This window comes from Danio aesculapii, chromosome 6 (assembly GCF_903798145.1).
Source record: "Danio aesculapii chromosome 6, fDanAes4.1, whole genome shotgun sequence".
NCBI lineage: Eukaryota > Metazoa > Chordata > Actinopteri > Cypriniformes > Danionidae > Danio > Danio aesculapii.
The window spans coordinates 60,984,971-61,009,855 of NC_079440.1; the positions used below are offsets into that span (position 1 = coordinate 60,984,971).

Below are 24,885 nucleotides of genomic sequence, written 5' to 3' on the forward strand. Positions count from 1 at the left end.
GGGCTAAGTCAAGCCTGTTTCTGAAGTAACTTTAACTCAGAGTCAGTGACCGTGGTAAATTACTCTGTGAACCTAACCTGGTCAGGAGCAGGTTTTATTCTCTAAACTCTGAGTTTCTGTCGATCTCCTTCCCTTTTTTAAAGACGAAGCGCTATTTCTCGCATTAGCCTTTCGTTTCCACCCACATGTTTTTATGCACATTTTGGAGATGCGAATAAAAACGGTTGATGGAGACGCCAAAATGCACATAACTTTTAGAAATAGGCATAAAAAACATGCGCATAACTGAGGAGGATAAACTTTTTATTCGATAAGAAAAGATGTGCATAAACTACGATGGAAACACTTTTACTGAACAAATTCCAGTATGTGCATCATAAGGTTTGTTATAAGATGATCATATGATGTTGAAAATGTGTGTGAATGGACAAACCAGCCAGCTGAGCACACTGTAAAACATCTGAAATGTTGTTTTGGTCATTCTAAAACTCCTGAATCATATCAGTATTAATGTTATTATATTATTAATGACCTCCAGAGCGTGTCAAGAGGGTCTGTCTCCACCACACGTTCATTGTGTGTCAGCATTGTCCTCTGAGGTGATAGTCATTTAATAAATAAAGAAAAGATTCACACAGCTTCTTCTACCACAGTAAATTCTGTTTTTACTGTGGATATTTGGTGCCAGTTAATCAGGAAGTGTCGATTTTGTTCGCTTTCACTCAATGAATGGAAACGCTGCTTTATTCGCACGTCTTTTATGCCATATCCCACTTTCGCACATGAATTTAATTCGTGTTTTTAGATGGAAATATAGCTATTGCATACATTTCAGTCACAAAGAGCAAAGTCACGCACGAGAGTGGCTTGTGCTTTTTTAATGAATAATTAGCTTAAATTCACTGACCTTCGACAGGCACATGTGCTGTAACTACATTAATGTGATTATCACTCGCTCTAATAACTCTTGTTTAATTCTGCTTACATTCTAAATGTCATATCAGCCTCTACCACTTGATCAATAATAAAGGCAGATACTAAAGTGCACTTTTAAATCTATTACAAACTCAATCATCTTAAACTGATCAACGTGTGTAAAAGTGGGAACCTTAAATTAAACATTTCCACTGAACACTGAGTTAAGGTTATCTGCATTCAGATTTGTTATAGAAACCATGCAGTAGCCTATTTAATGCCATTTAATGCAATTACATCTGAAATAACTTCAATATTACAGTAAATTCCACACCTTTTCAAGTGAAAAGTCAATAAACATCACACATTACATTACTTATTTTATTATAGTTAAATATTTAAATACTTTAAATGTAAACTTACACATTAACTTGAGCTGCTGTTTCCCCACGCTAACTGTCTCTGTTTCACTGATGGTGTTGCTTTTTTTAATATATGCTCATATTTGCTATAACTTTGCATGAGCACATCAAGTTCAGCTGGAGAAAGAAATGCTGATCTTTTTTTCAGATGTTGCCATGGTGACTCGTAATATCTGAACTCTATTGATAATGCCTTTATATAGTTGCGGTGTGCGCGCTTAACTCTGAGTTAGTCTACTCAAAGTTGATTGACCTAACTCAGATCAGCTATTCTGAAACCGAAAACTCTGAGTTTTTAATCTCTTGATAAGTCAACTCCGAGTTCAAGTTTAAACTCTGTGTTGGTTGAACCTCCTTACTGAAACAGATCCCAGGTCATATTGTATTTGAAAGTGTTTTTCTATTGTGTTTAGTCTCCTACAACAGATTAAAATGCATCTAAGGTCAGAAAACATTGTAACTTTCTCAGATTTTGTGTTTAGCATCACAATTATTATGCAGGGATTTTGATTAGGTTCATTTGAATCAATTTTGTGCATAAGGTCTATAAACTCCTCCCTTCCATGGGTAAACTCTACATTGATTGGTCAGCTGTGGCCAATTGTGTTTTGATTTGGCTTTTCTGTGTCTATTTTGTTCATGTATTGTAGGTGGGTGGTGATTATACAGATTAATTACCTTTATGGTGTTGATGTCACTCATTTAGCAGATTCAGAGTTGACACCTTCTTTTCAGAGATAAAAGATTTATCATGCACTTTTTTACTGAACAATTTTGCACACTGTTTACATAGACATTAGATTACAAAATGCAGTTAAGTTTTTTTTTTTGAAAAACCATTAGACCTGCTCTTTAAAGAGCACCAAAGTGAAAATCAAGACATTTATAATGTAGAAAAACATGGGTATTCAATATGTGCATGTATTGTTTGAAATAAGCACTGTTTTGATGAACTCTCTATTCATCAGACTGTTTAAAGTGTCATTCACAGTTTCCACACTATCTACCAACAAAAACAGTTCCTACTATTATTAATATTTGAGCAGAAGAATTAATTAGTGATGACCTCAAATCAATATATATTATATACTGTAATGTTTTCTGAAGGATCATGTGACACAGAACTATAATATTGATGCTGAAAATTCAGAAATAGATTAAATTTGATCATATATCTGATTGAAAACATTATTTTAAATTGATCAAAAGTACAAATAAAACTGTAAGATATTATTACAAAGGAATGCCAAAGATTAAGGCTGCACAATATATCATTTGACACAATCTACTTTGTAAAAGCGCTATACAAATAAAGGTTAATTGAATTACAGCATCGATATCGCAATGTGTGAATCTCCAATAGTCTCCTCGCAGGATCTGCAATGTCAAGTTGGGATTATAGTTGATGCGTCACAGTTCAGAATATGTGATTTGTGGCAATATGTCATCTCAAAAATAACCCTAAAATATGTTCATTGTTCAGTGTTTTTAAGACTTGCAAATGTAATATTTAAGCAAACTTAAACCAATAGGTTATAAAGCTATATAAACCAAAATTAATTGTATTTATTTATATATACTAGGGCTGCGCAATATATTGTTTCAGCATCAATATCGCCATGTGATCTGTCGCAATAGTCACATTGCAGGATTTTCAGTGCGTATGTGTTTTTTGAGGCCTGTGTATTGTTATTAACTGTAATAACAATTAATTTCATTGAATTATTCATTTTTTTATTATTCAATTACCGTACCTGAATACCTGGAAAAACGATAAATCACTGTTTGTTTCAATTGTAACTTTTTCTTTATCATTTTTGATTTATGCTTTTGATTTGTTTTATTAGATTTTATGCAAATGCACTCCCTTACAGAATCATCCCAATCAATCTAAACCGATCAATTCCTTCCAAATAGAGCTATTCAAGTCCTCTGGTGATATTGTATTCATATCGATATATATATATATATATATATATCGTAGAATAACAAAATATTGCAATGCTAGATTTTTCCAATATTGTGCAGCCCTAATTTATACAATGAAGACTATACACCATACAGTGTTGTTTTATGAATTATTACTGCATTTCTGAAGCTTTTAGCCATCAAATCATTTGTATCTGTTCAATTGTGTTGTATTTTAGACAGATACTCCTTTACAAAATAATCCTAATCAATGTAAAATGAAGAATTCATTCAAAAAAAGAGTTAATACGTCATCTTGTGAAATTATATTCATATCGCAATATATATATTGCAGATAAGCTACATATTGCACTGTCATTTTTTTGGCCAATATCGTGCAGCCCTACTAAAGATATACAATTAATGGACTGCAACTAATGAAATGGCCTTGATTCTGTCAGGTTCTACATGGTGCTGATCCAGGGTCTTCAGATTTCAGACTTCATCTGCAGGCCGGTTTTAGCCAGCATCATCCTGAACTCTTCTGCTCTGTTCTGCTCCGATCTCAAGGGAATCAATGTAGTGGTTCCCTACTTCATATCTGCACTGGAGACCATCCTGCCGGACCGGTGAGTTTCTGATGATAACCATGCCTGAGAAAATCTTGCACATGCTAGGACTGTGCAGTATTTACAAAAAATAAAATCCCAATGTTAGCTATACAGTTGAAGTCAGAATTATTAGCCCCCCTTACATTTTTTTTTTGTCTTTTTTTATAAAATATTTCCCAAATGATGTTTAACAGAGCAAGGAAATGTTCACAGTATGTCTGATAATATTTTTTCTTCTGGAGAAAGTCTTATTTGTTTTATTTCAGCTAGAATAAAAGCAGTTTTAAATTTTTTAAATCCATTTTTAAGGGCAATATTATTAGCCCCTTTCCCCTAGATTTATTTCGATAGTCTACAGCAGTGTTTCCCAACCATGTTCCTAAAGGCACACCAACAGTCCACATTTTCAACCTCTTCCTAATCAAACACACCTGAATCAGCTGATCATAACATCAGAAGAGATTCCAACACCTGAAGTTAATAAGTCAGAAAAGGGAGACATCCAAAATATGTACTGTTGGTGTGCCTCCAGGAACAGGGTTGGGAAACACTGGTCTACAGAACAAACCACTGTTATACAATAACTTGCCTAATTACCCTAACCTGCCTAGTTAACCTAATTAACCTAGTTCAGCCTTTAAATGTCACTTTAAGCTGTATAGAAGTGTCTTGAAAATTATTAGAGATGAGTTATTAAAACTGTTATGTTTAGAAATGTGTTGAAAAAATATCTCCGTTAAACAGAAATTGTAAAATTAAAATAAACGGGGCTAATAATTCTGACTTCAGCTCTATAATAATATTTTTGTATGTGTCTTTGTGTTGTTTCTTCACATCAGTGACTCAACTTTTTTATTTATGGTTTTATTTACCTTCTTAAATTGATATCCAGGGGATGTCCTCTGCTGTTGCATGCTTAATTTGATTGCATGTTTCTGCTTATTTTGCACCAACAGAGAGCTGTCGAAGTTTAAGTCTTATGTGAATCCTACTGAGCTGAGAAGAGCCTCCATCCACATCCTGCTGTCCATGCTTCCGCTTCCTCACCACTTTGGCAACGTCAAATCAGAGGTAAACAGGATTACCACGGGTCACTGAAAGTCAGGGAATTTGATATATGTACAGTTATAGTCAGAATTATTCACCCTCCTGTGAATTTTTCTTTGTCAAATATTTCCCAAATGATGTTTAGCAGAGCATGGAGTTTTTCACAGTATTTCCTATAATATTGTTTCTTCTGGAGAAAGTCTTATTTGTTTTATTTCGGCTAGAATAAAAGCAGTTTTTAATTGTTTTAAACCAATTTTAAGGTCGATATTATTAGCCCCTTTAAGCTATATTAGTTTTGGATTGTCTCCAGAACAAACCATCGTTATACAGTGACTTGCTTAATTACCCTAACTTTACCCTAATTAACCTAGTTAAACCTTTAAATGTCACTTTAAGCTAAACACTAATCGTTTTCATTTGTCAAAATATTTAAATTTATTCGATACCTTTTTCTTATAGCATTGTTTTCCCACATCAAATAAATCCTGTAGTCATTTAGTGGAAATACTGTAGTGTTTTTGAACCGTACTATAGTTCATTCATTCATTTTCTTTTCGGCTTAGTCCCTTTATTAATCTGGGGCCGCCACAGCAGAATGAACCGCTAGCTTATCCAGTATATGTTTTATGCAGCGGATGCCCATCCAGCTGCAACCCATCACTGGGAAACACCCATACACACTCATTCACACACACATACACTATGGACAATTTAGCTTACGCAATTCCCCTATAGCGCATGTGTTTGGACTGTGGGGGAAACCGGACCACCAGGAGGAAACCTACGCCAGCACTGGGAGAACATCCAAACTCCACACAGAAAAGCCAATTTACTTAAATGACTTAAATTAATATGTTGTGGTATGGTAACACAACAACTGCAGTAATATAAACAAATGGCCCAATACTATAGGGTAAATTATACTACAATACACCAGTTTACTGTAGTGAAGTATAATATAGTATTTATTACTGTACTTGCACAACCGAAAGCGGTGAGAGCGTCAGAGTAGCCAGAAGTCATTTATTTTCAATGGGAGCCAGCGGCGAGGAGCTGCGCGGCGCGTCTTTGCCGGTGTGGGCGTCGAGGAGAGTTGAAATCAAGTCAACTTTATGGTAATGAGCTATGATGCGGTTTGGCGGCAAGCAATCAGAATGAAGAAGTCCACCGCTTGAGAAGAGTCCAGAGAACACAGTCACTGTGAACTTTGGCTCCGACCTCAGTTGTTCCCAAGAGTTTGATTATTGCGGTCGCCGGATTTTCAATTATTTGCAATGTTTTCTTACAGGAACATACATTAAAAAGTTACTGGCGAGTTACTGATGTGCAGTAATGTTGTATATATAATTTCTTTAAAAAAGCAGGAATGCGACAGTACAAAACAGTATTGCTGCTTCAGAATATGTCAGACATATGGACACATGTGAAGCAAAGCCACACCGCATGCAACGTGATCTTCCATTGTTAAATGAGTTTAATAAAGAGTGCGCAACATTTTCACGCTAGAAAGCTTGTGTTATGCGGGAATGTAACTGATATGATATGCTGCAACGGCCTCTTTAAATACGAAATCAATGTAGCGAATTTTGATGCTCTCACCGCCTTCGATGTGAATGCTCAGTTAGAGTTATCAGTTCACCAATGTTATTACTACAGTATGCTGGAGCATTTATTAAGAAAGTGTTGTAAATACTATATATAGAGTATAATACACTTTACAGGATCATTGCTCAAAAACACTGCAGTATTTTCTGTAAATTACCATAGTATTTTTTTCATGTGGGATCACATGTTTTGTCTGTTGCCATCGTGTTTTTTTCATGTAATTTGATTCCTTTCCTGCTTGTCAACTGACAATCAAACAAATGTAAGCAACATGATAAGAATGTGCAGTATGTATAATATAAAACTATTAATAATAATATGTATAATTAGCATTTCTTGTGTGTATTCCCTCTTCTTGCGAATGACTGAGTTCCTCCTCAATTAAAAGTCACTTTGGACAGAAGTCTGCTTAATGACTACATGTAAATACAGTTTGCCATATAAAGCAGCACAAGATGTTTTGTTTTGCTAAAAATGAATGAAAGTGAATGAGACGGGAAGAAAAAAGGTGGATGGGTCATGCAATATTTAGTCAGATACGTGAGGGAGATTGATATTTGGCTTCAAATGGAAATCCAGGGGAAAACGCTTCTGATGTGGGTTTGTTATCTGTTCATCTTACTGATTTATCTCTGAGCACGTAATTGAATTGACTGTGTTTTTCTAATTTAATCTGCAGGTTCTGTTGGAAGGGAAATTCAGCAACGATGACAACTCTCTCCACGACAAGGCGGTCACCTTCCTCTCCCTGAAGCTGCGATTGGTCAATATTCTGATCGGTGCCCTGCAAACAGAGACAGACCCGATCAATACACAGATGATACTGGGTATTCAATATGTGCATTTACTGGTTTGTCAAGAGAAAAACAATAAAAGAAAGAGTTCAGGGTCTGAAATCCTGTTCGCCAGTGAAACTCTATGAATATATTAAATAAATTGTTATTATTACTTCTATTTATAATACCATTATTCTTTATAAACTCCATATTCATTAGAACTCCATAGTTTAAAATTAACTTTATTGCTATTTTATATAGTTAAATAACAATAATAATAATAAATAGTAAAATAATATTAATTTTTTAATTAGAATTAGTAGTATTATTATTATAAGTAGTATTAGTAGTAGTGTTATAATAATAAAAACAACAGCAACAGTATTATTAGTAGTAGTTTAGTGTTGTTGTTAATAACTAATAATATTGATTATTAGTAATAGTAATCATATTATTAATGTATATTAATATATTAATGATATTATTTTTAATAATAAAGATTATTATTTATTAGTAGTAGTGTTAGTAGTAGTAGTTGTTGTTGTTGTTGTTGTTGTTGTTGTAAATTACATTTAATAATTAATAATATAATATAGGACCATATGTAAAGACTCTGTTTAAATAATAGCATTACCTAAGCAAATTAACCATGTTGCTATCTACAGTATATTACTTAATCATCATTGCAGTAGTATTAACGATATTATTATTAATAATAATAATAATAGAAATAATAATAATAAATAGTAAAATAATAGTAATTATTAGGCATGTGCCGGTATCACATTTTCATGCTGCGATTAATTGATTGAGCTTTTATCACGGTATACGGTATTATCACGATATTGTAATTTTACTAGAGAAACAGGTAAAAAAAACACAAAAAAATTCAGTTTCGTCAACTTAGTAACTTTAATAACTTTTTAATTAACTAAAAGTACTTCAAACATTTAAATACAAATAAATATAAATAAAACAATACACAATATAAAAGTAAACTTGAGCAATTATATCAAAGTGAATGTGCAAAGGGAAACCGTCATCGATCAGCAATCCCTCTGCATTTTTTTGGAACCCAAAATATTTCCAAACCTCTGACTTTACCCTTTCTGAAGGGGGATAAATTGTCGGCAGCGTTCCTCCTTCCGCCATGCTTCTTCTTCGTGTGAGGATTATAGTGCGGTGGCAGCGGCGGCGCGCACTGCGTGCACACAGTGCTTCTACATGTGGGGATTGTTTACATCAGAGTGCGCATCAGTTCTGCGCAGCATATACGCGGTGTTTCTTCAAGCGGTTGATGGAAAATAAGCTGAAGGGGGATAAATTGTCAGCAGCGTTCCTCCTTCCGCCATGCTTCTTCTTCGTGTGAGGATTATAGTGCGGTGGCAGTGGCGGCGCGCACTGCTTGCACACAGTGCTTCTACATGCGGGGATTGTTTACATCAGAGTGCGCATCAGTTCTGCGCAGCATATACGCAGTGTTTCTTCAAGCGGTTGATGGAAAATAAGCTAAGGCGCGTTCTAAGAATATAAATTCGGATCTATTATTTTTCACGGTATTTTGAAGTGCCCGCGATAACAATATCGTGCATATTCATTACCGTGATTTATCGCATTACCGAATACCGGCACAAGCCTAGTAATTATTATTATTTTTATTAGAAATAGTAGTAGAAGTAGAAGTAGTAGTAGTAGTAGTAGAGTTATAACAAAAACAACAACAGTATTATTAGTAGTAGTTCTAGTTTTGTTGTTAATAACTAGTAATAGTGATTATTATTAGTAATAATATTATTGATGTATATTAATATATTAATGATATTATTTTTTATAATAAAATTATTATTTATTATTATTAGTAGTAGTTGTTGTTGTTGTCGTTGTTGTAAATTACATTTAATAATATAATGTAATATAGGGCCATAAGTAAAGACTTTAAATAATAGCATTACCTAATTGTTATTCTACAGTATATTACTCATCATCATTGCAGTAGTATTAATGATAGTATTAATAATAATAAATAGTAAAATAATAGTAATTATTATTTTTATTAGAATTTGTAGTAGTAGTATTAGTAGTAGTGTTATATTAATAAAAACAACATCAACAACAGTATTATTAGTAGTAGTTGTAGTGTTGTTTTTATTAACTAATAATAGTGATTATTATTAGTAGTAATCATTTTATTAATGTATATTAATGATATTATTTTTAATAATAAAGATTATTATTTATTATTATTAGTAGTAGTAGTTGTTGTTGTAAATTAAGTTTAATAATTAATAATATAATATAGGACCATAAGTAAAGACTCTGTTTAAATAATAGCATTACCTAAGCAAATTAACCATGTTGCTATCTACAATATATTACTTAATCATCATTGCAGTAGTATTAATAATAATAATAATAATTATGATTATTATTATTATTATTATTATGTAAACATATACCAATTGAATACCAAACACCAATACCAACCAATTATTTGTTAGAACAAATATCAAATACAAGTATTAATATAATAATTTAATTATTAATATGAATAATTACAAATAGTATGTATAGCAATGATTATGCACATTCAGTACTGGCAGTTGTGGATAATAACTGCATGTGTGTTTCCTCCCACAGCGGCGATGCTGAATATCGTCCAGGATTCTGCTCTGCTGGAGTCTGTTGGTGCTCAGGCTGAAGTGGTACGACTTTTACTGTCTAACATGAACTAACATCAGTGTAGAGAGAACCTGAACCACATTTGAAGCATCAGCAGGATGATACATGATAAAAACAGATCACTAGCCATGTTTCCGTCCACCTATGCACATTTAGGAATATGGAAATAAATTTGAGTGTCCATAAGAAACATATGTGCATGAACTACTTTTATCTGATAGGAAAAATGTGTATGCACTATGATGGAAACACATTGACTGAATAAATTCCAGCATGTGCATCAATAGTCATGTGATTTAGTTTTAAAGGTCCAGTGAAATGAAAATAAAGTTTTTTAGATGTTAGTATCAGTCTGTTAGTCTTAAGGACATCTATAAGCTAGTGTGCTTCATCTAGAAGATATAAACCTGATATAAACATCCCAAAGCTTGCACTTTGTCACTTCCGGCTAAATGGACCAACGATTTTCCACACATCACCTCATACTCTCATCAAATCTTCTGACCAATTAAATGCTCTCTAGTGTCTGACATGCCCCGCCCCATTCTTCTCATTAACTTAATGCGCTTGAGCTCAACCCCTCTCACTGGCAGAGCTGTGAGAAAACAAAACGCTATTGGATGTTTTATAAAAAGGGGAGGAGTTACGATATGCCCCCCCCCCCACTCTTCATGTTTTAGTAATTACATTGAACATTGGATTAAAATGCACATTTCAAAGCACTTCACGGGCCTTTAACAGATGATGATCAGATAAAAATGTGTGTGATGCCATGTATTAATGGAGTTTGCAGGTTTCCACCACATTGTAAAACATCTGAATGTTGTTTTGCTGATTGTAAAATGCCTCAGCCATCAGTCCATCATCAGAGTGCCTCAGCATTATTATTATTATTGCCTCCAGAACTGTCTTGAGCAACTGTCTGCACTCCCAAAGAGCGTCTCACGCCTCCAAAAGCCACCGCGCTCATTGCGTTTCGTCTTCATCTTCTGAGGCACAACTTATTTATTAGAGAAGAAAAATCACCACAGTGGCAAATGTCAGCCGCGCATCAAACTACACTTGTCTGATATTTGCTGCGAGTTTATTAGACAGTGACGATTTTGTCTCCTTCACTCATTGGATGAAAACGCTGCTTTATTCAATATTGATTTATTCAATATTTCAGGTTTGCACATAAATCTAGTTCGCATCTTGGAAGCACAACTAATGCTGCAGTGTGTGTGTTGTGTGTGCAGGGCAGTGTGGATGGCAGTCATTCTCTGGCTAAGAGTCACAGTCGTAATAACAGTGGCATCAGCAACGCCAGCGCAGGCAGTTCAGAAGCCACCACTCCAGACAGCGAACGCCCGGCACAGGCCCTGCTGAGAGACTACGGTAAGCACAGAGGGACATCAGAAACTCATGCATTTTACCTGCATTAATGCATTTCTGTGTTTAACACGGCTTTATTAAGTGGCTTTGGATAAAAGCATCTGCTAATGCATAAATATAAATGCTTATGAAAATGATTTGAAAAGCTTAAAGAGATTTGAGCCGGTTAATTATTGCAGTAATGACAAGATTAATCAGCAGAGATGCCAAAATGACTCACTTATCCTGCAAATGATCCTGTTTATTCCACGTTAGACTCACATTAAGAGTGTAGGGTGGTTTATTTTATTAGTGGCCTCCCACAATATGATGTTTGTATTTTATTTATGGATTTAAAAAAACATTTTATATTTATTTTATGATATTTTATTATCTTTTATGTTCACTGAAAGCATACAGTACCACAGGGCCTGAAGATAATACTGTACCTTTTATATTTTACAGTGACTTTCACCAAAATTTACCAGACATTATTATTATTATTATTATTATTATTATTATTATTATTATTATTATTATTATTATTATTATATAATTATTATATAATTATTATATAATTATTATTATTATCATTATTATTATTATTATTATTATTATCTACATTATTATTATTATTATCATTATTAATATTATATTATCATTATCATTATTATATTATTATTATTATTATCATTATTCTTATTATTATTATTATCATTATTATTATTATTATTATCATTATTATTATTATTATCATTATTATTATTATCATTATTATTATCATTATTATTATTATTATTATTGCTATTATTATTATTGCTATTATTGTTACTGTTATTATTCATCTTAAACAACTAATTATTTAAGAAATAGTTTTATAATACTATTAAAATTATTATTATTTTATTATAATTTAATTGTATCTAATACTAATAATTAATTGTTATTGTTTCTCTTATTAGACAAATTAAAAAGTAAATTATTCCAAAATGTTTATATAAAACTTTTAAAAGTAATACAATAATTTAAATGTGTATATTATTATTATTATTATTATTATTATTATTATTATTATTATTATATTTCTATAATCTATAAATAAATTTATAATATAAAAGATTATTATAAATATTTTATAATAATTATTTAAAAGCATAAAAAAATAATAATAATAATAATAATATTACTATATAATAATATATAATAATAATAATAATAATAGTTGTTGTTATTATAATTATTATTATTATTATTTTTATATAATTAATACTAATAATTGACAACAAAATTCTATGATGCTATTAAAAGGAAATTAATATTGTGTAATAATTATTTGAATGTATATATAAATATTTATTATTAGTAATTAATATATTTGAAAACAACAACACAATTACACAGTTTTTCATTGTTTTCAAATGTTAAACTATACAACGTTTTTATTTTGATGCAAACCTTGAAAGCTATTTAAGCTTTTTAGGAGTTAATAAAAAAAGGTTCATCAACTGGTGAATAAAACTGTTTAATAGACTCGACCATGGGGATTTTTTTTTATTGCATTTAAAACTTGGTGGGTGTTAATTGTAAGCCCTGCAGTACCTTAAAAAAATGTCAAACGTTAAAAAAATAATATTAATAATAAATAAATCCCACATTTTTTAATGTAGTTTGGTCTCATTTTAAAGCATTCATAAAGTGCATCCCAGTGATGCTATGTAATGCACCTCTGCATGTTTGTAGAAGTTGCATGAAATCGATATATTCAAAGCTGTCAATCTGTGCATCATGTTTAAATGTCTTTAACCAGCGCTGTTCTATATGAACCCTTTTCACAAGACGTGTTTAACGGTCAGCAGCACCTTAAATCCTTGAACGTTTGGAATATTTAATTTTTTCTTTTTTAAACATGTACATATTTATGCATGCATTATATCTCTGCATCAAATTACAAAACAATGAAATACCGCTTGTGCAAGGGATACCGGTGCAGTGTCTAAAGGGGCAGGACAGTAAATCTGATGTTTTTCTCTCCTGGCTGCCGTTATCAGTCTCACTATTTTCCCCTTTTTCTGAAAGTCTTGATAACACCATCATCACGTTTTTCTTTGTTTATTTCAGCAAATGGGAAATACTCTCTTATTCACTGCACTCTAAGGGTGTTTTCACACCTAGACATTTGTTTGGGAACTTCGCACGTTTGCATCCTTGAGTGAGGTCTCGGCTCAGTTGAAATGAACTAGAGCGGTTTGGTTGTAGTGAGAAAGCAATACGATCCAACGAACTAGGCTATATCACAGTGTATTATGGATATGTAATATTCATATGGATGGCTGTAAGAAAAAGTGAAAGCATGCTGTCAATCTGAACAGTTAAAAAATATATAATATTATTAACTTATTGGTCTTCTGATATAGAATCGATATATATTTTACAACTCTTTACACTTGAAATGCAGCTATGTATAAGAAATTGTTACCTATTTATAGTCTATTTGCTGGTGATATGAATGTTAGTGTCAGCATTAAAAATTAAAGCACCTTCTCACTAATAATGTGTCTTTTCTCATCGTCTTAAATTAAAATAACGACATATGACAGCTTAAAATAAACCAAACTCTGAGCAATGTGAGGAGAGTTTACTCGCACATGACTTGTTTTTACTGTTTTGGTCCGTTTGAAACTTTGCCATGTGAAAGTGAACCAAGGACAAAAAGCAAAAATCAATATGGTAGCAATTTGGTTCCATGTTTTGGAACATCTTAATTGATATAACGGTGTGAAAGCACCCTAAGTTTACCCATAGACTGTAAAAGATATGGACGTAGTATCTGGGACGTCACCCATAGGTTTTTGAATAACACAAAAGAAGCTACAAGTAGGCGTGGCCAACCGTCACCGTTTTGTTCGCGCATCATCGCACCGACTGGTGGATACCAAACAAGGGCAAAGAGGCGGAGCTACAGACACCTGCTAGCATTTCGCTTAGAAGGGCTTTTCTTTGGAAGAAGCGCTTAATACTTCCTTACCTGCGACTCGTTTGTGATCTGACCACATGTGCTTGGTTGTACACTATATCAATAAAGTGGTTAAAACCCTGTTGTAATACATTGAGCCACTAAACATTGTTCTTGTGAAGTTTTTCTACAGGAGGAAAACCCGATTTACTTCTAAATACTTCAAATATAGTCTGTGTTAATAAATGCAAAGCTATTTATGAAATCCAGGCATAACACTGATAATAATAATTAATAATAGTAATTCCTTACATTTATATAGCGCTTGTCTGGACACTCAAAGCGCTTTTCACATAGGGGGGAATCTCATCCACGACCAGTGTGCAGCATCCACCTGGATGACGCAACGGCAGCCATTTTTCGCCAGACCCACACCACACCAGCTGATAGGTGGTGAGGAAACAGAGTGATGAAGCCAATTATGATATGGGGATGATTAGGAGGCCAGGATGCCGGGGTTAAACCCCTACTCTTTTTCGAAAGACATCCTGGGATTTTTAATGACCACAGAGAGTCAGGACCTCGGTTTTAACGTCTCATCTGAAAGACGGCGCTCACTGAGCTGTATAGAGTCCCCTTCACTATACTGGGGCATTAGGACCCACACTGACCACAGGTTGGGTGCCCCCTGCTGGCCTCACTAACACCACTTCCGGCAGTAACCTAGCTTTCCCATGTGGTCTCCCATCCAGGGTGTGTCCGGGCGCAGCCCTGCTTGGCTTCAGTGGACGACCATGTGAGAGTTGCAGAGAGCTAGCTGCCGGACAACTGTATGACAACACTTCAGATGACTGTTCTAGAGCCTACAGCTAATCAGTCTGTCAGATTCTGGAGTGCATTACAGCTCTAATGAAAAAAATAAATAATAAATTATCTTAAATAACAAATACATTTATAGAGATGGTGTATAATTTCACTCACCTGGGAAATGGAGGCCACGTGAATGGTTTGGGAGCACAATTAAGTGCACACAGCATGCCATATCATCTGATAATTGCAGAAAATAATTCCAAAAGGCAACTGACTGTGTAATGCCACATAAAGCAACTGTTACGTGTTTAAGTTGTTAAGGGTATTAAAAGGATGAAACGAAACAATCAGTGAGTCTACTGATGCTGGATGAATGAGAACACAACAACCACTTGTTAAGTGAAACAAATTAAGTATTTAATAAACAGTAAATGTCAAATAATGAATAGAGAATGTAATGTAAAGGTAATTTTAAATGATCGAATTAAAGAAAGTAGGAGTGTTGCCAAAACAAAGAAATAAATATAACAAAACGATCTAACTAAACCCCAACCCACTTAACTGACTAACCAAAGAAAAATGCAGAAACAAAACCGTAATCTTCAGCACGTAGCTTAACTAAACTTCATAACCTCAAAACATAATTACACATGTGGCAACGCCTCCTTAAACTAACTAACAAATTAATATTTTCTACGCTGCTCACATTACTAGAGTTCTCGTAAAGTACACACTGTTAGCCATTAGCAAAACACAATCTCATATAATCCAATTCTCACAAAGATCGTTCAGTCTCTCACTAGATAATAAACTGAGCTGCACAAGCATATCTAATAAAGCAATCTCTTATTAAAGAGAAAACTAGAACACAGCAAATCTCAAACAAATAAACACAAATGAACAGGCTGGCCGACACAAGTAAGGAGACTGGCTGTAAGCCAAGCGCTCCTTAAGAATAGCACAAGCGCATGGCTTTTATACAGAGCAGACCCGGTTCTGATTGGCGTGTCGATGGAGATTGACCGCTCCTTTGACCAATGGTTGCACACCTAGAAACAGCACAGGACACACAGCGGAAAAGAGAGAGAAGAGCACGCAAAACAGAACAAACAAAACCTACGTAAAACGTAACACAACACAAAAACACGAAGTATATGCTGAGTTCAGCAGCTAATCAGCCGGAATCAGCTGAAGTGACGGCGACCATGAGACCTAGCTGTCACTCAAGTGGCCACGCCCTTAATTATGCAGACTTAATATAACTTAATATAAAGGAAACGGATGAGTTATAAAATTCACCCCCTCACAGTGGTCATGGAGGATAATATTAGCTAAATGAACCAAAATTGTTCTATGTACCAGGCTGTAAACACCTTTATTTCTGCTGTAAAGTCGGCCATTTTAACAGTGGGGTCAATAGAAATCTGCTCTATTATGGAGCCAGGACTAGCAGAATTTTGATGAATTGCAGTTTCCAGTTACTTCTGTATTTGCTTCACGATGAGAGAAGGAGGTTGCCGCTTGAGTTTACCCAACTGTGACCACCTCTGCTGCTGAGAAACACTAATGTGAAAAGGGTTCCTTATCGAATGCTTGTTGTTTATTTTGAAAGCATGCCGTCAGATGAAGCCTAACGCGGCCTGCTGTTATGATCTCAGTGTCTGTGTTCATGTGTATGGTGGATCATCACATGTCTCTGTGCTTGGCTTGCGTCTGTGTGTGTGTTACTAACCCGCTGTGTGTGGCCTGCTGTGTGTTATATCCCAGCTCTCCACACAGACACTGCGGCCGGGCTGTTGATCCGCAGCATTCACCTGCTCACACAAAGACTCAACTCTCAGTGGAGACTCGACATGAGCATCTCTCTGGCGGCGCTCGAGCTGCTCGCGGGACTCGCCAAGGTACGCACACACTTATACACAGACATACAGTATTAACACATATATATATATATATATATATATACATATAAACACGTTAATATACATGCATACGCACCTATATACATATATGCAGACATACATATATACACACGCACACACACACACTCACAAATGCATAGAGTTAAAGTCAGAATTTTTAGACCCCTTGAAATATTTCTGTTTAACTGAGAGCAGATTTTTTTTCAATACATTTCTAATCATAATAGTTTTAATAACTCATCTCTAATAACATTTATTTTCTCTCTGCCATGATGACAGTAAATAATATTAGACTAGATATTCTTCAAGACACTTCTATACAGCTTAAAGTGACATTTAAAGGCTTAACTAGGTTAATTAGGGTAAAGTTAGGGTAATTAGGCAAGTCACTGTAAAACAGATAACATTGTAGACGATTCAAAACAAATATAGCTTAAGGGGGCTAATAATATTGACATTAAATGGCTTTAAAAAATTAAAAACTGCTTTTATTCTAGCCGAAATAAAACAAATACGTTAACATATTATATAAATATTATAGGAAATACTGTGAAAAATTCCTTACTCTCTTATTGCGCTGTCATTTGGGGAATATTTGAAAAAGAAATAGGGAGAATACTTTTGAGTTCAACTGTACGTACATACATACATGCATGCATACATACATGCACACGCATACACACACACATATATATATATATATATATAGATAGATAGATAGATAGATAGATACATATATACATATACATATATATATATATATATATATATATATACATATATACATATATATATATATATACATATATACATATATATATATATATATATATATATATATATATATATATATATATATATATATATATATATATATATATATATATATATATACACATACATACATACATACATACACATATAGATATAGATATACATACATAGAGTTGAAGTCAGAATTATTAGCCCCCGTTTATTTTTTCCCCAGTTTTTGTTTAACTGAGAGCAGATTTTCTCAACACATTTCTAATCATAATAGTGTTAATAACTCATCTCTAATAACTGATTTATTTTCTCTTTGTCATGATGACAGTAAATAATATTAGACTAGATATTCTTCAAGACACTTCTATACAGCTTAAAGTGACATTTAAAGACTTAACTAGGTTAATTAGGTTAACTAGGCAGGTTAGGGTAATTAGGCAAGTTATTGTATAATGATGGTTTGTTCTGTAGACTATGAAAAAAATATAGCTTTAAGGGGCTAATAATATTGACCTTAAAATGGTGTTTAATAAATGTAAAAACCGCTTTTATTCTAGCCGAAACAAAACAAATAAGACTTTCTCCAGAAGAAAAAATATTATCAGACATACTGTGAAAATTTCCTTGCTCTGTTAAACATCATTTGAAAAATATTTTAAAAAGACAAAAAAAAAATGTATGTATATATAGTGTATATGTATATATATATATATATATATATATATATATATATATATATATATATATATATATATATATATATATATACACACACACACATAATTGCATGCATACACATATACACTATATATACATACATATACACAATATATAAACTAGTAAAATATTAAGTAATGGCGAAGACAAAAGAAATTAGTTATTAAAACCATTGTTTAAAACAAATCACTTGGAAATTAATTTTTAAAAAGAGTGTAAATTTCACAGGAGGGTGAATAATTTTGCATTCAGCTGTACATTTATTTTAATTCTAGCTTTTTAAATGTATTGATCTATTTAAATGTGCCCTTTGTGTTGACCCCTGTCATTCTTTTCGCTTTATTATTCAATTCTATTATTATTTTACTTTAATATTAAAATGATTATTTTATTTTTCTCTTAATTACTGTTTAGATTTATTAATTTATTACTTTCCCTTCCTTCCTATGTGACATTAAAATAACAATATATATTTTTTGTTATTTATTAGCTTGGGTTTTCTTATAATTGATGAAGTTAAAATGAAAATGAAAGTTAAATTTTTTACAAAATGTAATAAATAATGGCTAAATATTTTATAGTATTTTCTGTTTTAATCCAAGTGCATCTAGAATTTTTAGGTTTCCAAAATTTTATTTTGATGCTTCTCTGGTATTTACTGTATTTTTGATCAAATAAGTGCATAAATCCTTGGCAAGCAGAAGAGCTTCTTTCATTAGCAAGAAATTGTGTTGTTGGTTTTGTTTATTCAGGTGAAGGTGAGCGTGGAGTCGTCCGACCGTAAGCGTGCCGTCAGCTCGGTCTGCAGTTATATTGTGTATCAGTGCAGTCGTCCTGCTCCGCTTCATTCCAGAGATCTGCACTCCATGATCGTCGCTGCTTTCCACTGTCTGTGTGTGTGGCTCACCGAACACCCCGACATGCTCAATGAGAAGGTACGTCTCTGTCTAATTACTTAAACTCCATCTTACAACCCCTCAATAAGGAAAACAATGTTCACTTGTGAAGCTACTACACATCAAAACTTGCTTCAACCTTCAATAGCTCTTTTGCACAATGTCTTGCACAATAATGTGCATTATACAAGTGAGTGGGCTTGAGACATTTCATCTCTCTGACACTTGCATCAGTTTTGCACCAGACACATTCTTACAATGACTCCATATCTATTTAAAAAAACAAACAAACACACATTCATGAAGATTGCTTCACACAGGTGAGTGGGTTTGACAAACCACCTGTAGAAACAATCTTCTCTATTAAAAAAAGCACTCCCTCTTTATTGTAGTGCCTAATTCTCTGAGCACTAACAGTTTGTATAATTAGCACTTCTTGTGTGGATGAATGGAGTGTGTAGTATAGTATTAAAGTAATAGCACAAACTTTATTGAAGTAATAGAAGGTAATAAAATGTTTTTTTAACCTTATCCCGGTTACAATTAGTTCAAAATGGTGCTGCAAGGCTTTTAACAAGTACCAAGAAACATGAGCACATTACACCAGCTCTCTGCGCTGGCTGCCTGTGCTCTATCGAGTCACTTTTAAAATGCATCTCTTGGTTTTTAAATCTCTAAATGGCCTGGCACCTTCTTATCTGTCAGACATTTTAATTGAGCATCAGCCTGGTCGGTCTCTTCGGTCATCTAACAGAGACTGTTATGCATCTCTAAATCGAGGCTGAAGTGCAGAGGTGACCGTGCTTTCGCAGTAGCTGGTCCTAGGCTGTGGAATGCTCTGCCCCTCTGTATCAGATCTGTTTCATCCCTGTCTGTTTTTAAATCTAGGTTAAATACTTACCTCTTTGACTTGGCATTTTATCAGTGAAAATAATATCTGTCTTAGCAATAATTTTATAATTTTATATATACATTTGTTTTTGATCTGTTTTGATTTGTATTGTGCAGCACATTGGTCAACCTCTGGTTATGTTAAATAGTGCTATATAAATAAAATTGACACTGACATTTTTTATTTATTTAAATTAGAACCCTTTAAAACCCATTCTGTAAATGTCTTTACTGATCAATATAAAGCAGGGGTTCCCAAACTTTTGAGCTCATGACCCCCGAAATAACAATTCTAGTGATTTGTAGTGACCCCTACTATCCTTGGAGGTGGTTATAAACATACAAACATTGCACACAATGGTGCACACACACCAGTACAGGTTTCACACAGTCATGGAAAACCTGGAAAAGTCATGGAATTTTGACATGGCGTTTTCCAGACCTGGAAAAGTTTGGGAAAAACAGAAAAACCCACAAAGTTTTGGAAAAATCATGGAAATTACATTTACATTAGTCATTTAGCAGACGTTTTTCTCCAAAGCGACTTTAGCTGCTTTCATGTTAGAGATCAGGGGTCTCAAACTTAATTTACCTGAGGGCCGTCGGATGCAGAGTCTGGGTAAGGCTGGGCCGCATCAGGTTTTCATCAAGAATTAATTCATCTATTAATTATATTATTAATTTTTAATTTGTTTACTTTTCATCTTGTTTTGTCTTTTCAATCTTCTCAAATCTCTTTATTTTAATTTTTTTAACGAAATTTAAATTTACGACTTTACACCCCTGAAACTTGTCTATAGCACTTATTCACTGCTGCTCTTATAGTTGTGTAAATTGCTTCCTTGTCCTCATTTGTAAGTCGCTTTGGATAAAAGCGTCTGCTAAATGACTAAATGTAAATGTAAAAATAAGCAAATTAAAAATACGAAAATAAATTAATCAGTAATTAATAGTAATAATAATAATTAGATTTGCTGTTATCCGCCGTGCTGTTGTTACAGGAAAAAGAAGCAACACTGTTGTTGTCGTCATATAAAAATATATGTAATGTTCATTGTGTGAGGCTATGCAAATACAATGCAGATAAAGCGATGCAAATGGCCCACAAATAATGGTGCGACTCTATCATTTACAGGGTTAGGGGGGGTTCTTATTGCCGATGGACAGGTGTCGATGTGTGACTGCTGCATTGAGTTCCTTGCTTTTCTTTTATCCCGCCGCGTACACATCACTTTGATTTCTTTTCTGCTCGCTGCGCACGAAACAATAACCACCAACCAATGAGCGTGATTGTAAACGCAAGAAAGATAATTGGTTGAAAAGATTGTGGGCGTAGCGGACATTTTAAAAGTGAGGGGGACAGCTGAATGAGATCCAAAAGTTTACGTTCATATAATCATTCATCACCTGTTTCTAAATGTAAACCGCTTGCTGCGCCCCTGGTTAAACCTGAGTTTTGCTTTAACTAGAGCATGACTACCATCACACAGCACACACAATCCACACAGCCTTTGCTGCGCTCATTCTTTCTCTCTCTTTCTCTCTCTCTCTACCTCACACACACACACATGCAGGTATTCACTGCGCAGAACTTAATGCTGAATCAAATAAAATAAATCCCGGAAAAAATACAAAAATACAAATATCAGACATTTCCTGGAGCAAGATCCAGCTCAAATTAAACCCTTATTTCTAAACATTTATCTACGTGTAATGTCCCGCTTGGCAGCACCTTAAAAAACTTGTTTGAAGTGTTGTGCATGAAGCACGCTAGGACAAATGTCAAAACGAGGCAGCCAGCAGGCACGGAGGAAAACACTCCATGGCAACGCTGCTGTAACTTCCACAGAGAAATGTTTTTCTGCCTGCGTCAAGTCCAGTCGATGTCCCGCCCCCGAGAGCCAAATACCGCACCGTGATTGGTGAGTTCATTCAGCTCCACACACAAAACTGTAAAGTGCCATCCATACAGTATTAAACTCGCTGGCCGTACTGACATTAAACTTTTAGGCAGGAGCCACAAACTATCATCTCGCAGGCTGCGACTTTGAGACCCCTGTGCTAGAGCTTGTGCTTGTGAAATTCTGTCGTACGGTTCTGTGAAAAGGGGTGGTATTAAACAATATGATCAGATATTAATAAAAGTGAGCGATTGCTCTGTGTTTTAAATGTCTTATTTTAAATTATATTCTATTATACTAACACAATCACATGATGAGATTTCATAGGTAAGAAATCACCAAGCTTGAACTTTCAAATGCAGTGAAATCTGAAACTTGTCGCACGTGCTTGCGTTTCTGGTCTGCTGCATTCGCATGCCTATGAATGGAAGTCTATGGAGTGAAAAGTGCAGTGTGATCGCGGCTTTACAATATAAGTAGTTTTACCTACAATTGCTAGTTTATTAAACTATTAACATTATCTGAAATAGTTTGACAAATATCTGAACAGTGCAAAGGAAGTTTTTATTTCTTTTCTTGGCCAAAAGCATGGGCTTATAATTGCTGCTGTGTAAGCATCATCTATTTTACATAGATATAAAAATTAATTCAAGCTAAATAGATTGTTGTGCGTTTTATGAAATGCTGTTTTTCTTATGATTTACCACATACATGTAGACATTATATGAAACATTAGGTTATGAAAATAGACTTGAAAGTCCTGGAAAAGTCATGGAATTTTTGTAGTAAAATGTGTATGAACCCTGCCAATAGGAACTATATAAACAAACTTATTGACAACACAAAAAAGTGCAACAGTCTAATTTTACCATATAATTGTAATATGAACCTCACTTAATGAGAATGGTGGGCAGTGTTTACAGCACAAGACTATTCTTGGTAAATTTTGGAGACCGCCACATGGAGATCATCCTCCAAGTTTGGTCATGGGCTTTATTTTTAATACATGTGAGTGCTGTAAAGGTGTCAAAGTTGTGCTGTAAAATCAATCTGCTGCAACTAACACTATTGTTGTGTCATTAATCTAGCATAATAAACCCATGGGTCACAATCCAATGCAAAAAGAATTGAAAGGCTGATGGCTTTTTAGTTGCATGTTGTTTTTATGGAACTATTAAATACTGTTTTGTAGCTTATTTTGTAAAATATGGTAATTCTAATAGTTTAATAACACGTATATATATTTTTTTTTGGAAATCACCAAGCATCACCTCTTCATTGTCTCGTGACCCCCACTTTGGAAATCACTGATATAAAGCATCTTTGCTGAGAAAACAGCAAAGTACAAAAGTGACCCTAAACTTTTAAATGGTTGCATAGTTTATTATGTTATGTCATACCAAAAATAAATATATAGGTCGAAAATATTCCCTGACTATTTAAAGTTAATTTTTTACAGTTGTTGTTGTTGTTGTTGTTGTTGTTGTTGTTGTTGTTGCAGCAATACTTGAAATAATAATTAAAAAACTTATCAGTTTAAACTTCTAACTGAACTTCTAACTGTCAAGATCAAAAGTATAACATTTCATTAAAAGAGGAATAATAATATAGAGTTATTACTCCTATAATATATAGTTTTTTACTATACTTTAGTAAATATACTATACTATACTCTTTACTATACTTTACTAATAATATATAGTTTTTTACTTGTCTGTTTTGTGTTTTTAATCTGTAAAACTGACTGTTATGTAATCTCATTTATTGATGGCAGTCTTGTTTTATACACATTTGTATTGTGTCTTTAAGGATTGTCTGATCGAGGTGTTGGAAATCGTGGAGCTCGGCATCTCTGGCAGCAAGTCCAAAACAGGCGAACAGGAAGTGAAGTATAAAGGAGACAAAGAGCACAACCCTGCATCTATGAGAGTCAAAGATGCTGCAGAGGCAACGCTATCATGGTAAGCATCTCATAAACCTGCTAGGAATAACCTTTTTAAAAATGTACAATAGTAATTTATGTTAAATACTATAGTGTTTTTGAAACATACTGTAGTAAAGTACTTGAATTAATCTGTTGTGGTAATTCTACAGTTGCTATGGTAACATGACAACTACAGTAATTCATCTGCCATGGTGATTCTATAGTCACTATGGTAGCACGACAACTATAGTAATTGATCTCTCGTGGTGATTCTACAGTTGCTATGGTAAAACGACAACTATAGTAACTGATCTGTTGTGGTGATTCTACAGTTGCTATGGTAACACAACAACTACAGTAATTAATCTGTTATGGTGATTCTACAGTTGCTATGGTAACATAACTATAGTAACTGATCTGTTGTGGTGATTCTACAGTTGCTATGGTAACACAACAACTACAGTAATTAATCTGTTATTGGGATTCTACAGTTGCTATGGTAGTACGACAACTATATTAAATAATCTGTTATGGTGATTCTACAGTTGCTATGGTAACACAACAACTATATTAAATAATCTGTTATGGTGATTCTACAGTTCCTATGGTAACACAACAACTATATTTATTAATCTGTTGTGGTGATTCAATAGTTGCTATGGTAACACAACAACTATATTAATTAATGTCATGGTGATTCTACCGTTGCTATGGTAACACAATAACTATAGCAATTAATCTGTTGTGGAGATTCTACAGTTGCTATGGTAACATGACAACTATAGTA

General features: G+C 33.7%; 1 protein-coding gene across 5 annotated transcripts in view; it reads left to right on the plus strand.

Annotated features, from left to right (window-relative positions):
* The window catches only part of ralgapb (Ral GTPase activating protein non-catalytic subunit beta), a 111,589-nt gene that overhangs the window by 68,464 nt on the left and 18,240 nt on the right, over nt 1–24,885 (plus strand). For 3 of the 5 annotated variants that reach the window (XM_056460649.1, XM_056460652.1, XM_056460653.1), the window contains 8 exons: nt 3,707–3,874; nt 4,813–4,927; nt 7,191–7,338; nt 9,925–9,989; nt 11,205–11,343; nt 16,850–16,983; nt 19,239–19,421; nt 23,984–24,135. In XM_056460649.1, the coding sequence (XP_056316624.1) occupies nt 3,707–3,874; nt 4,813–4,927; nt 7,191–7,338; nt 9,925–9,989; nt 11,205–11,343; nt 16,850–16,983; nt 19,239–19,421; nt 23,984–24,135 (1,104 nt within the window). The remainder of the gene's footprint in view (nt 1–3,706; nt 3,875–4,812; nt 4,928–7,190; nt 7,339–9,924; nt 9,990–11,204; nt 11,344–16,849; nt 16,984–19,238; nt 19,422–23,983; nt 24,136–24,885) is intronic. The other 2 variants (XM_056460650.1, XM_056460654.1) reach the window with 1 other exon arrangement.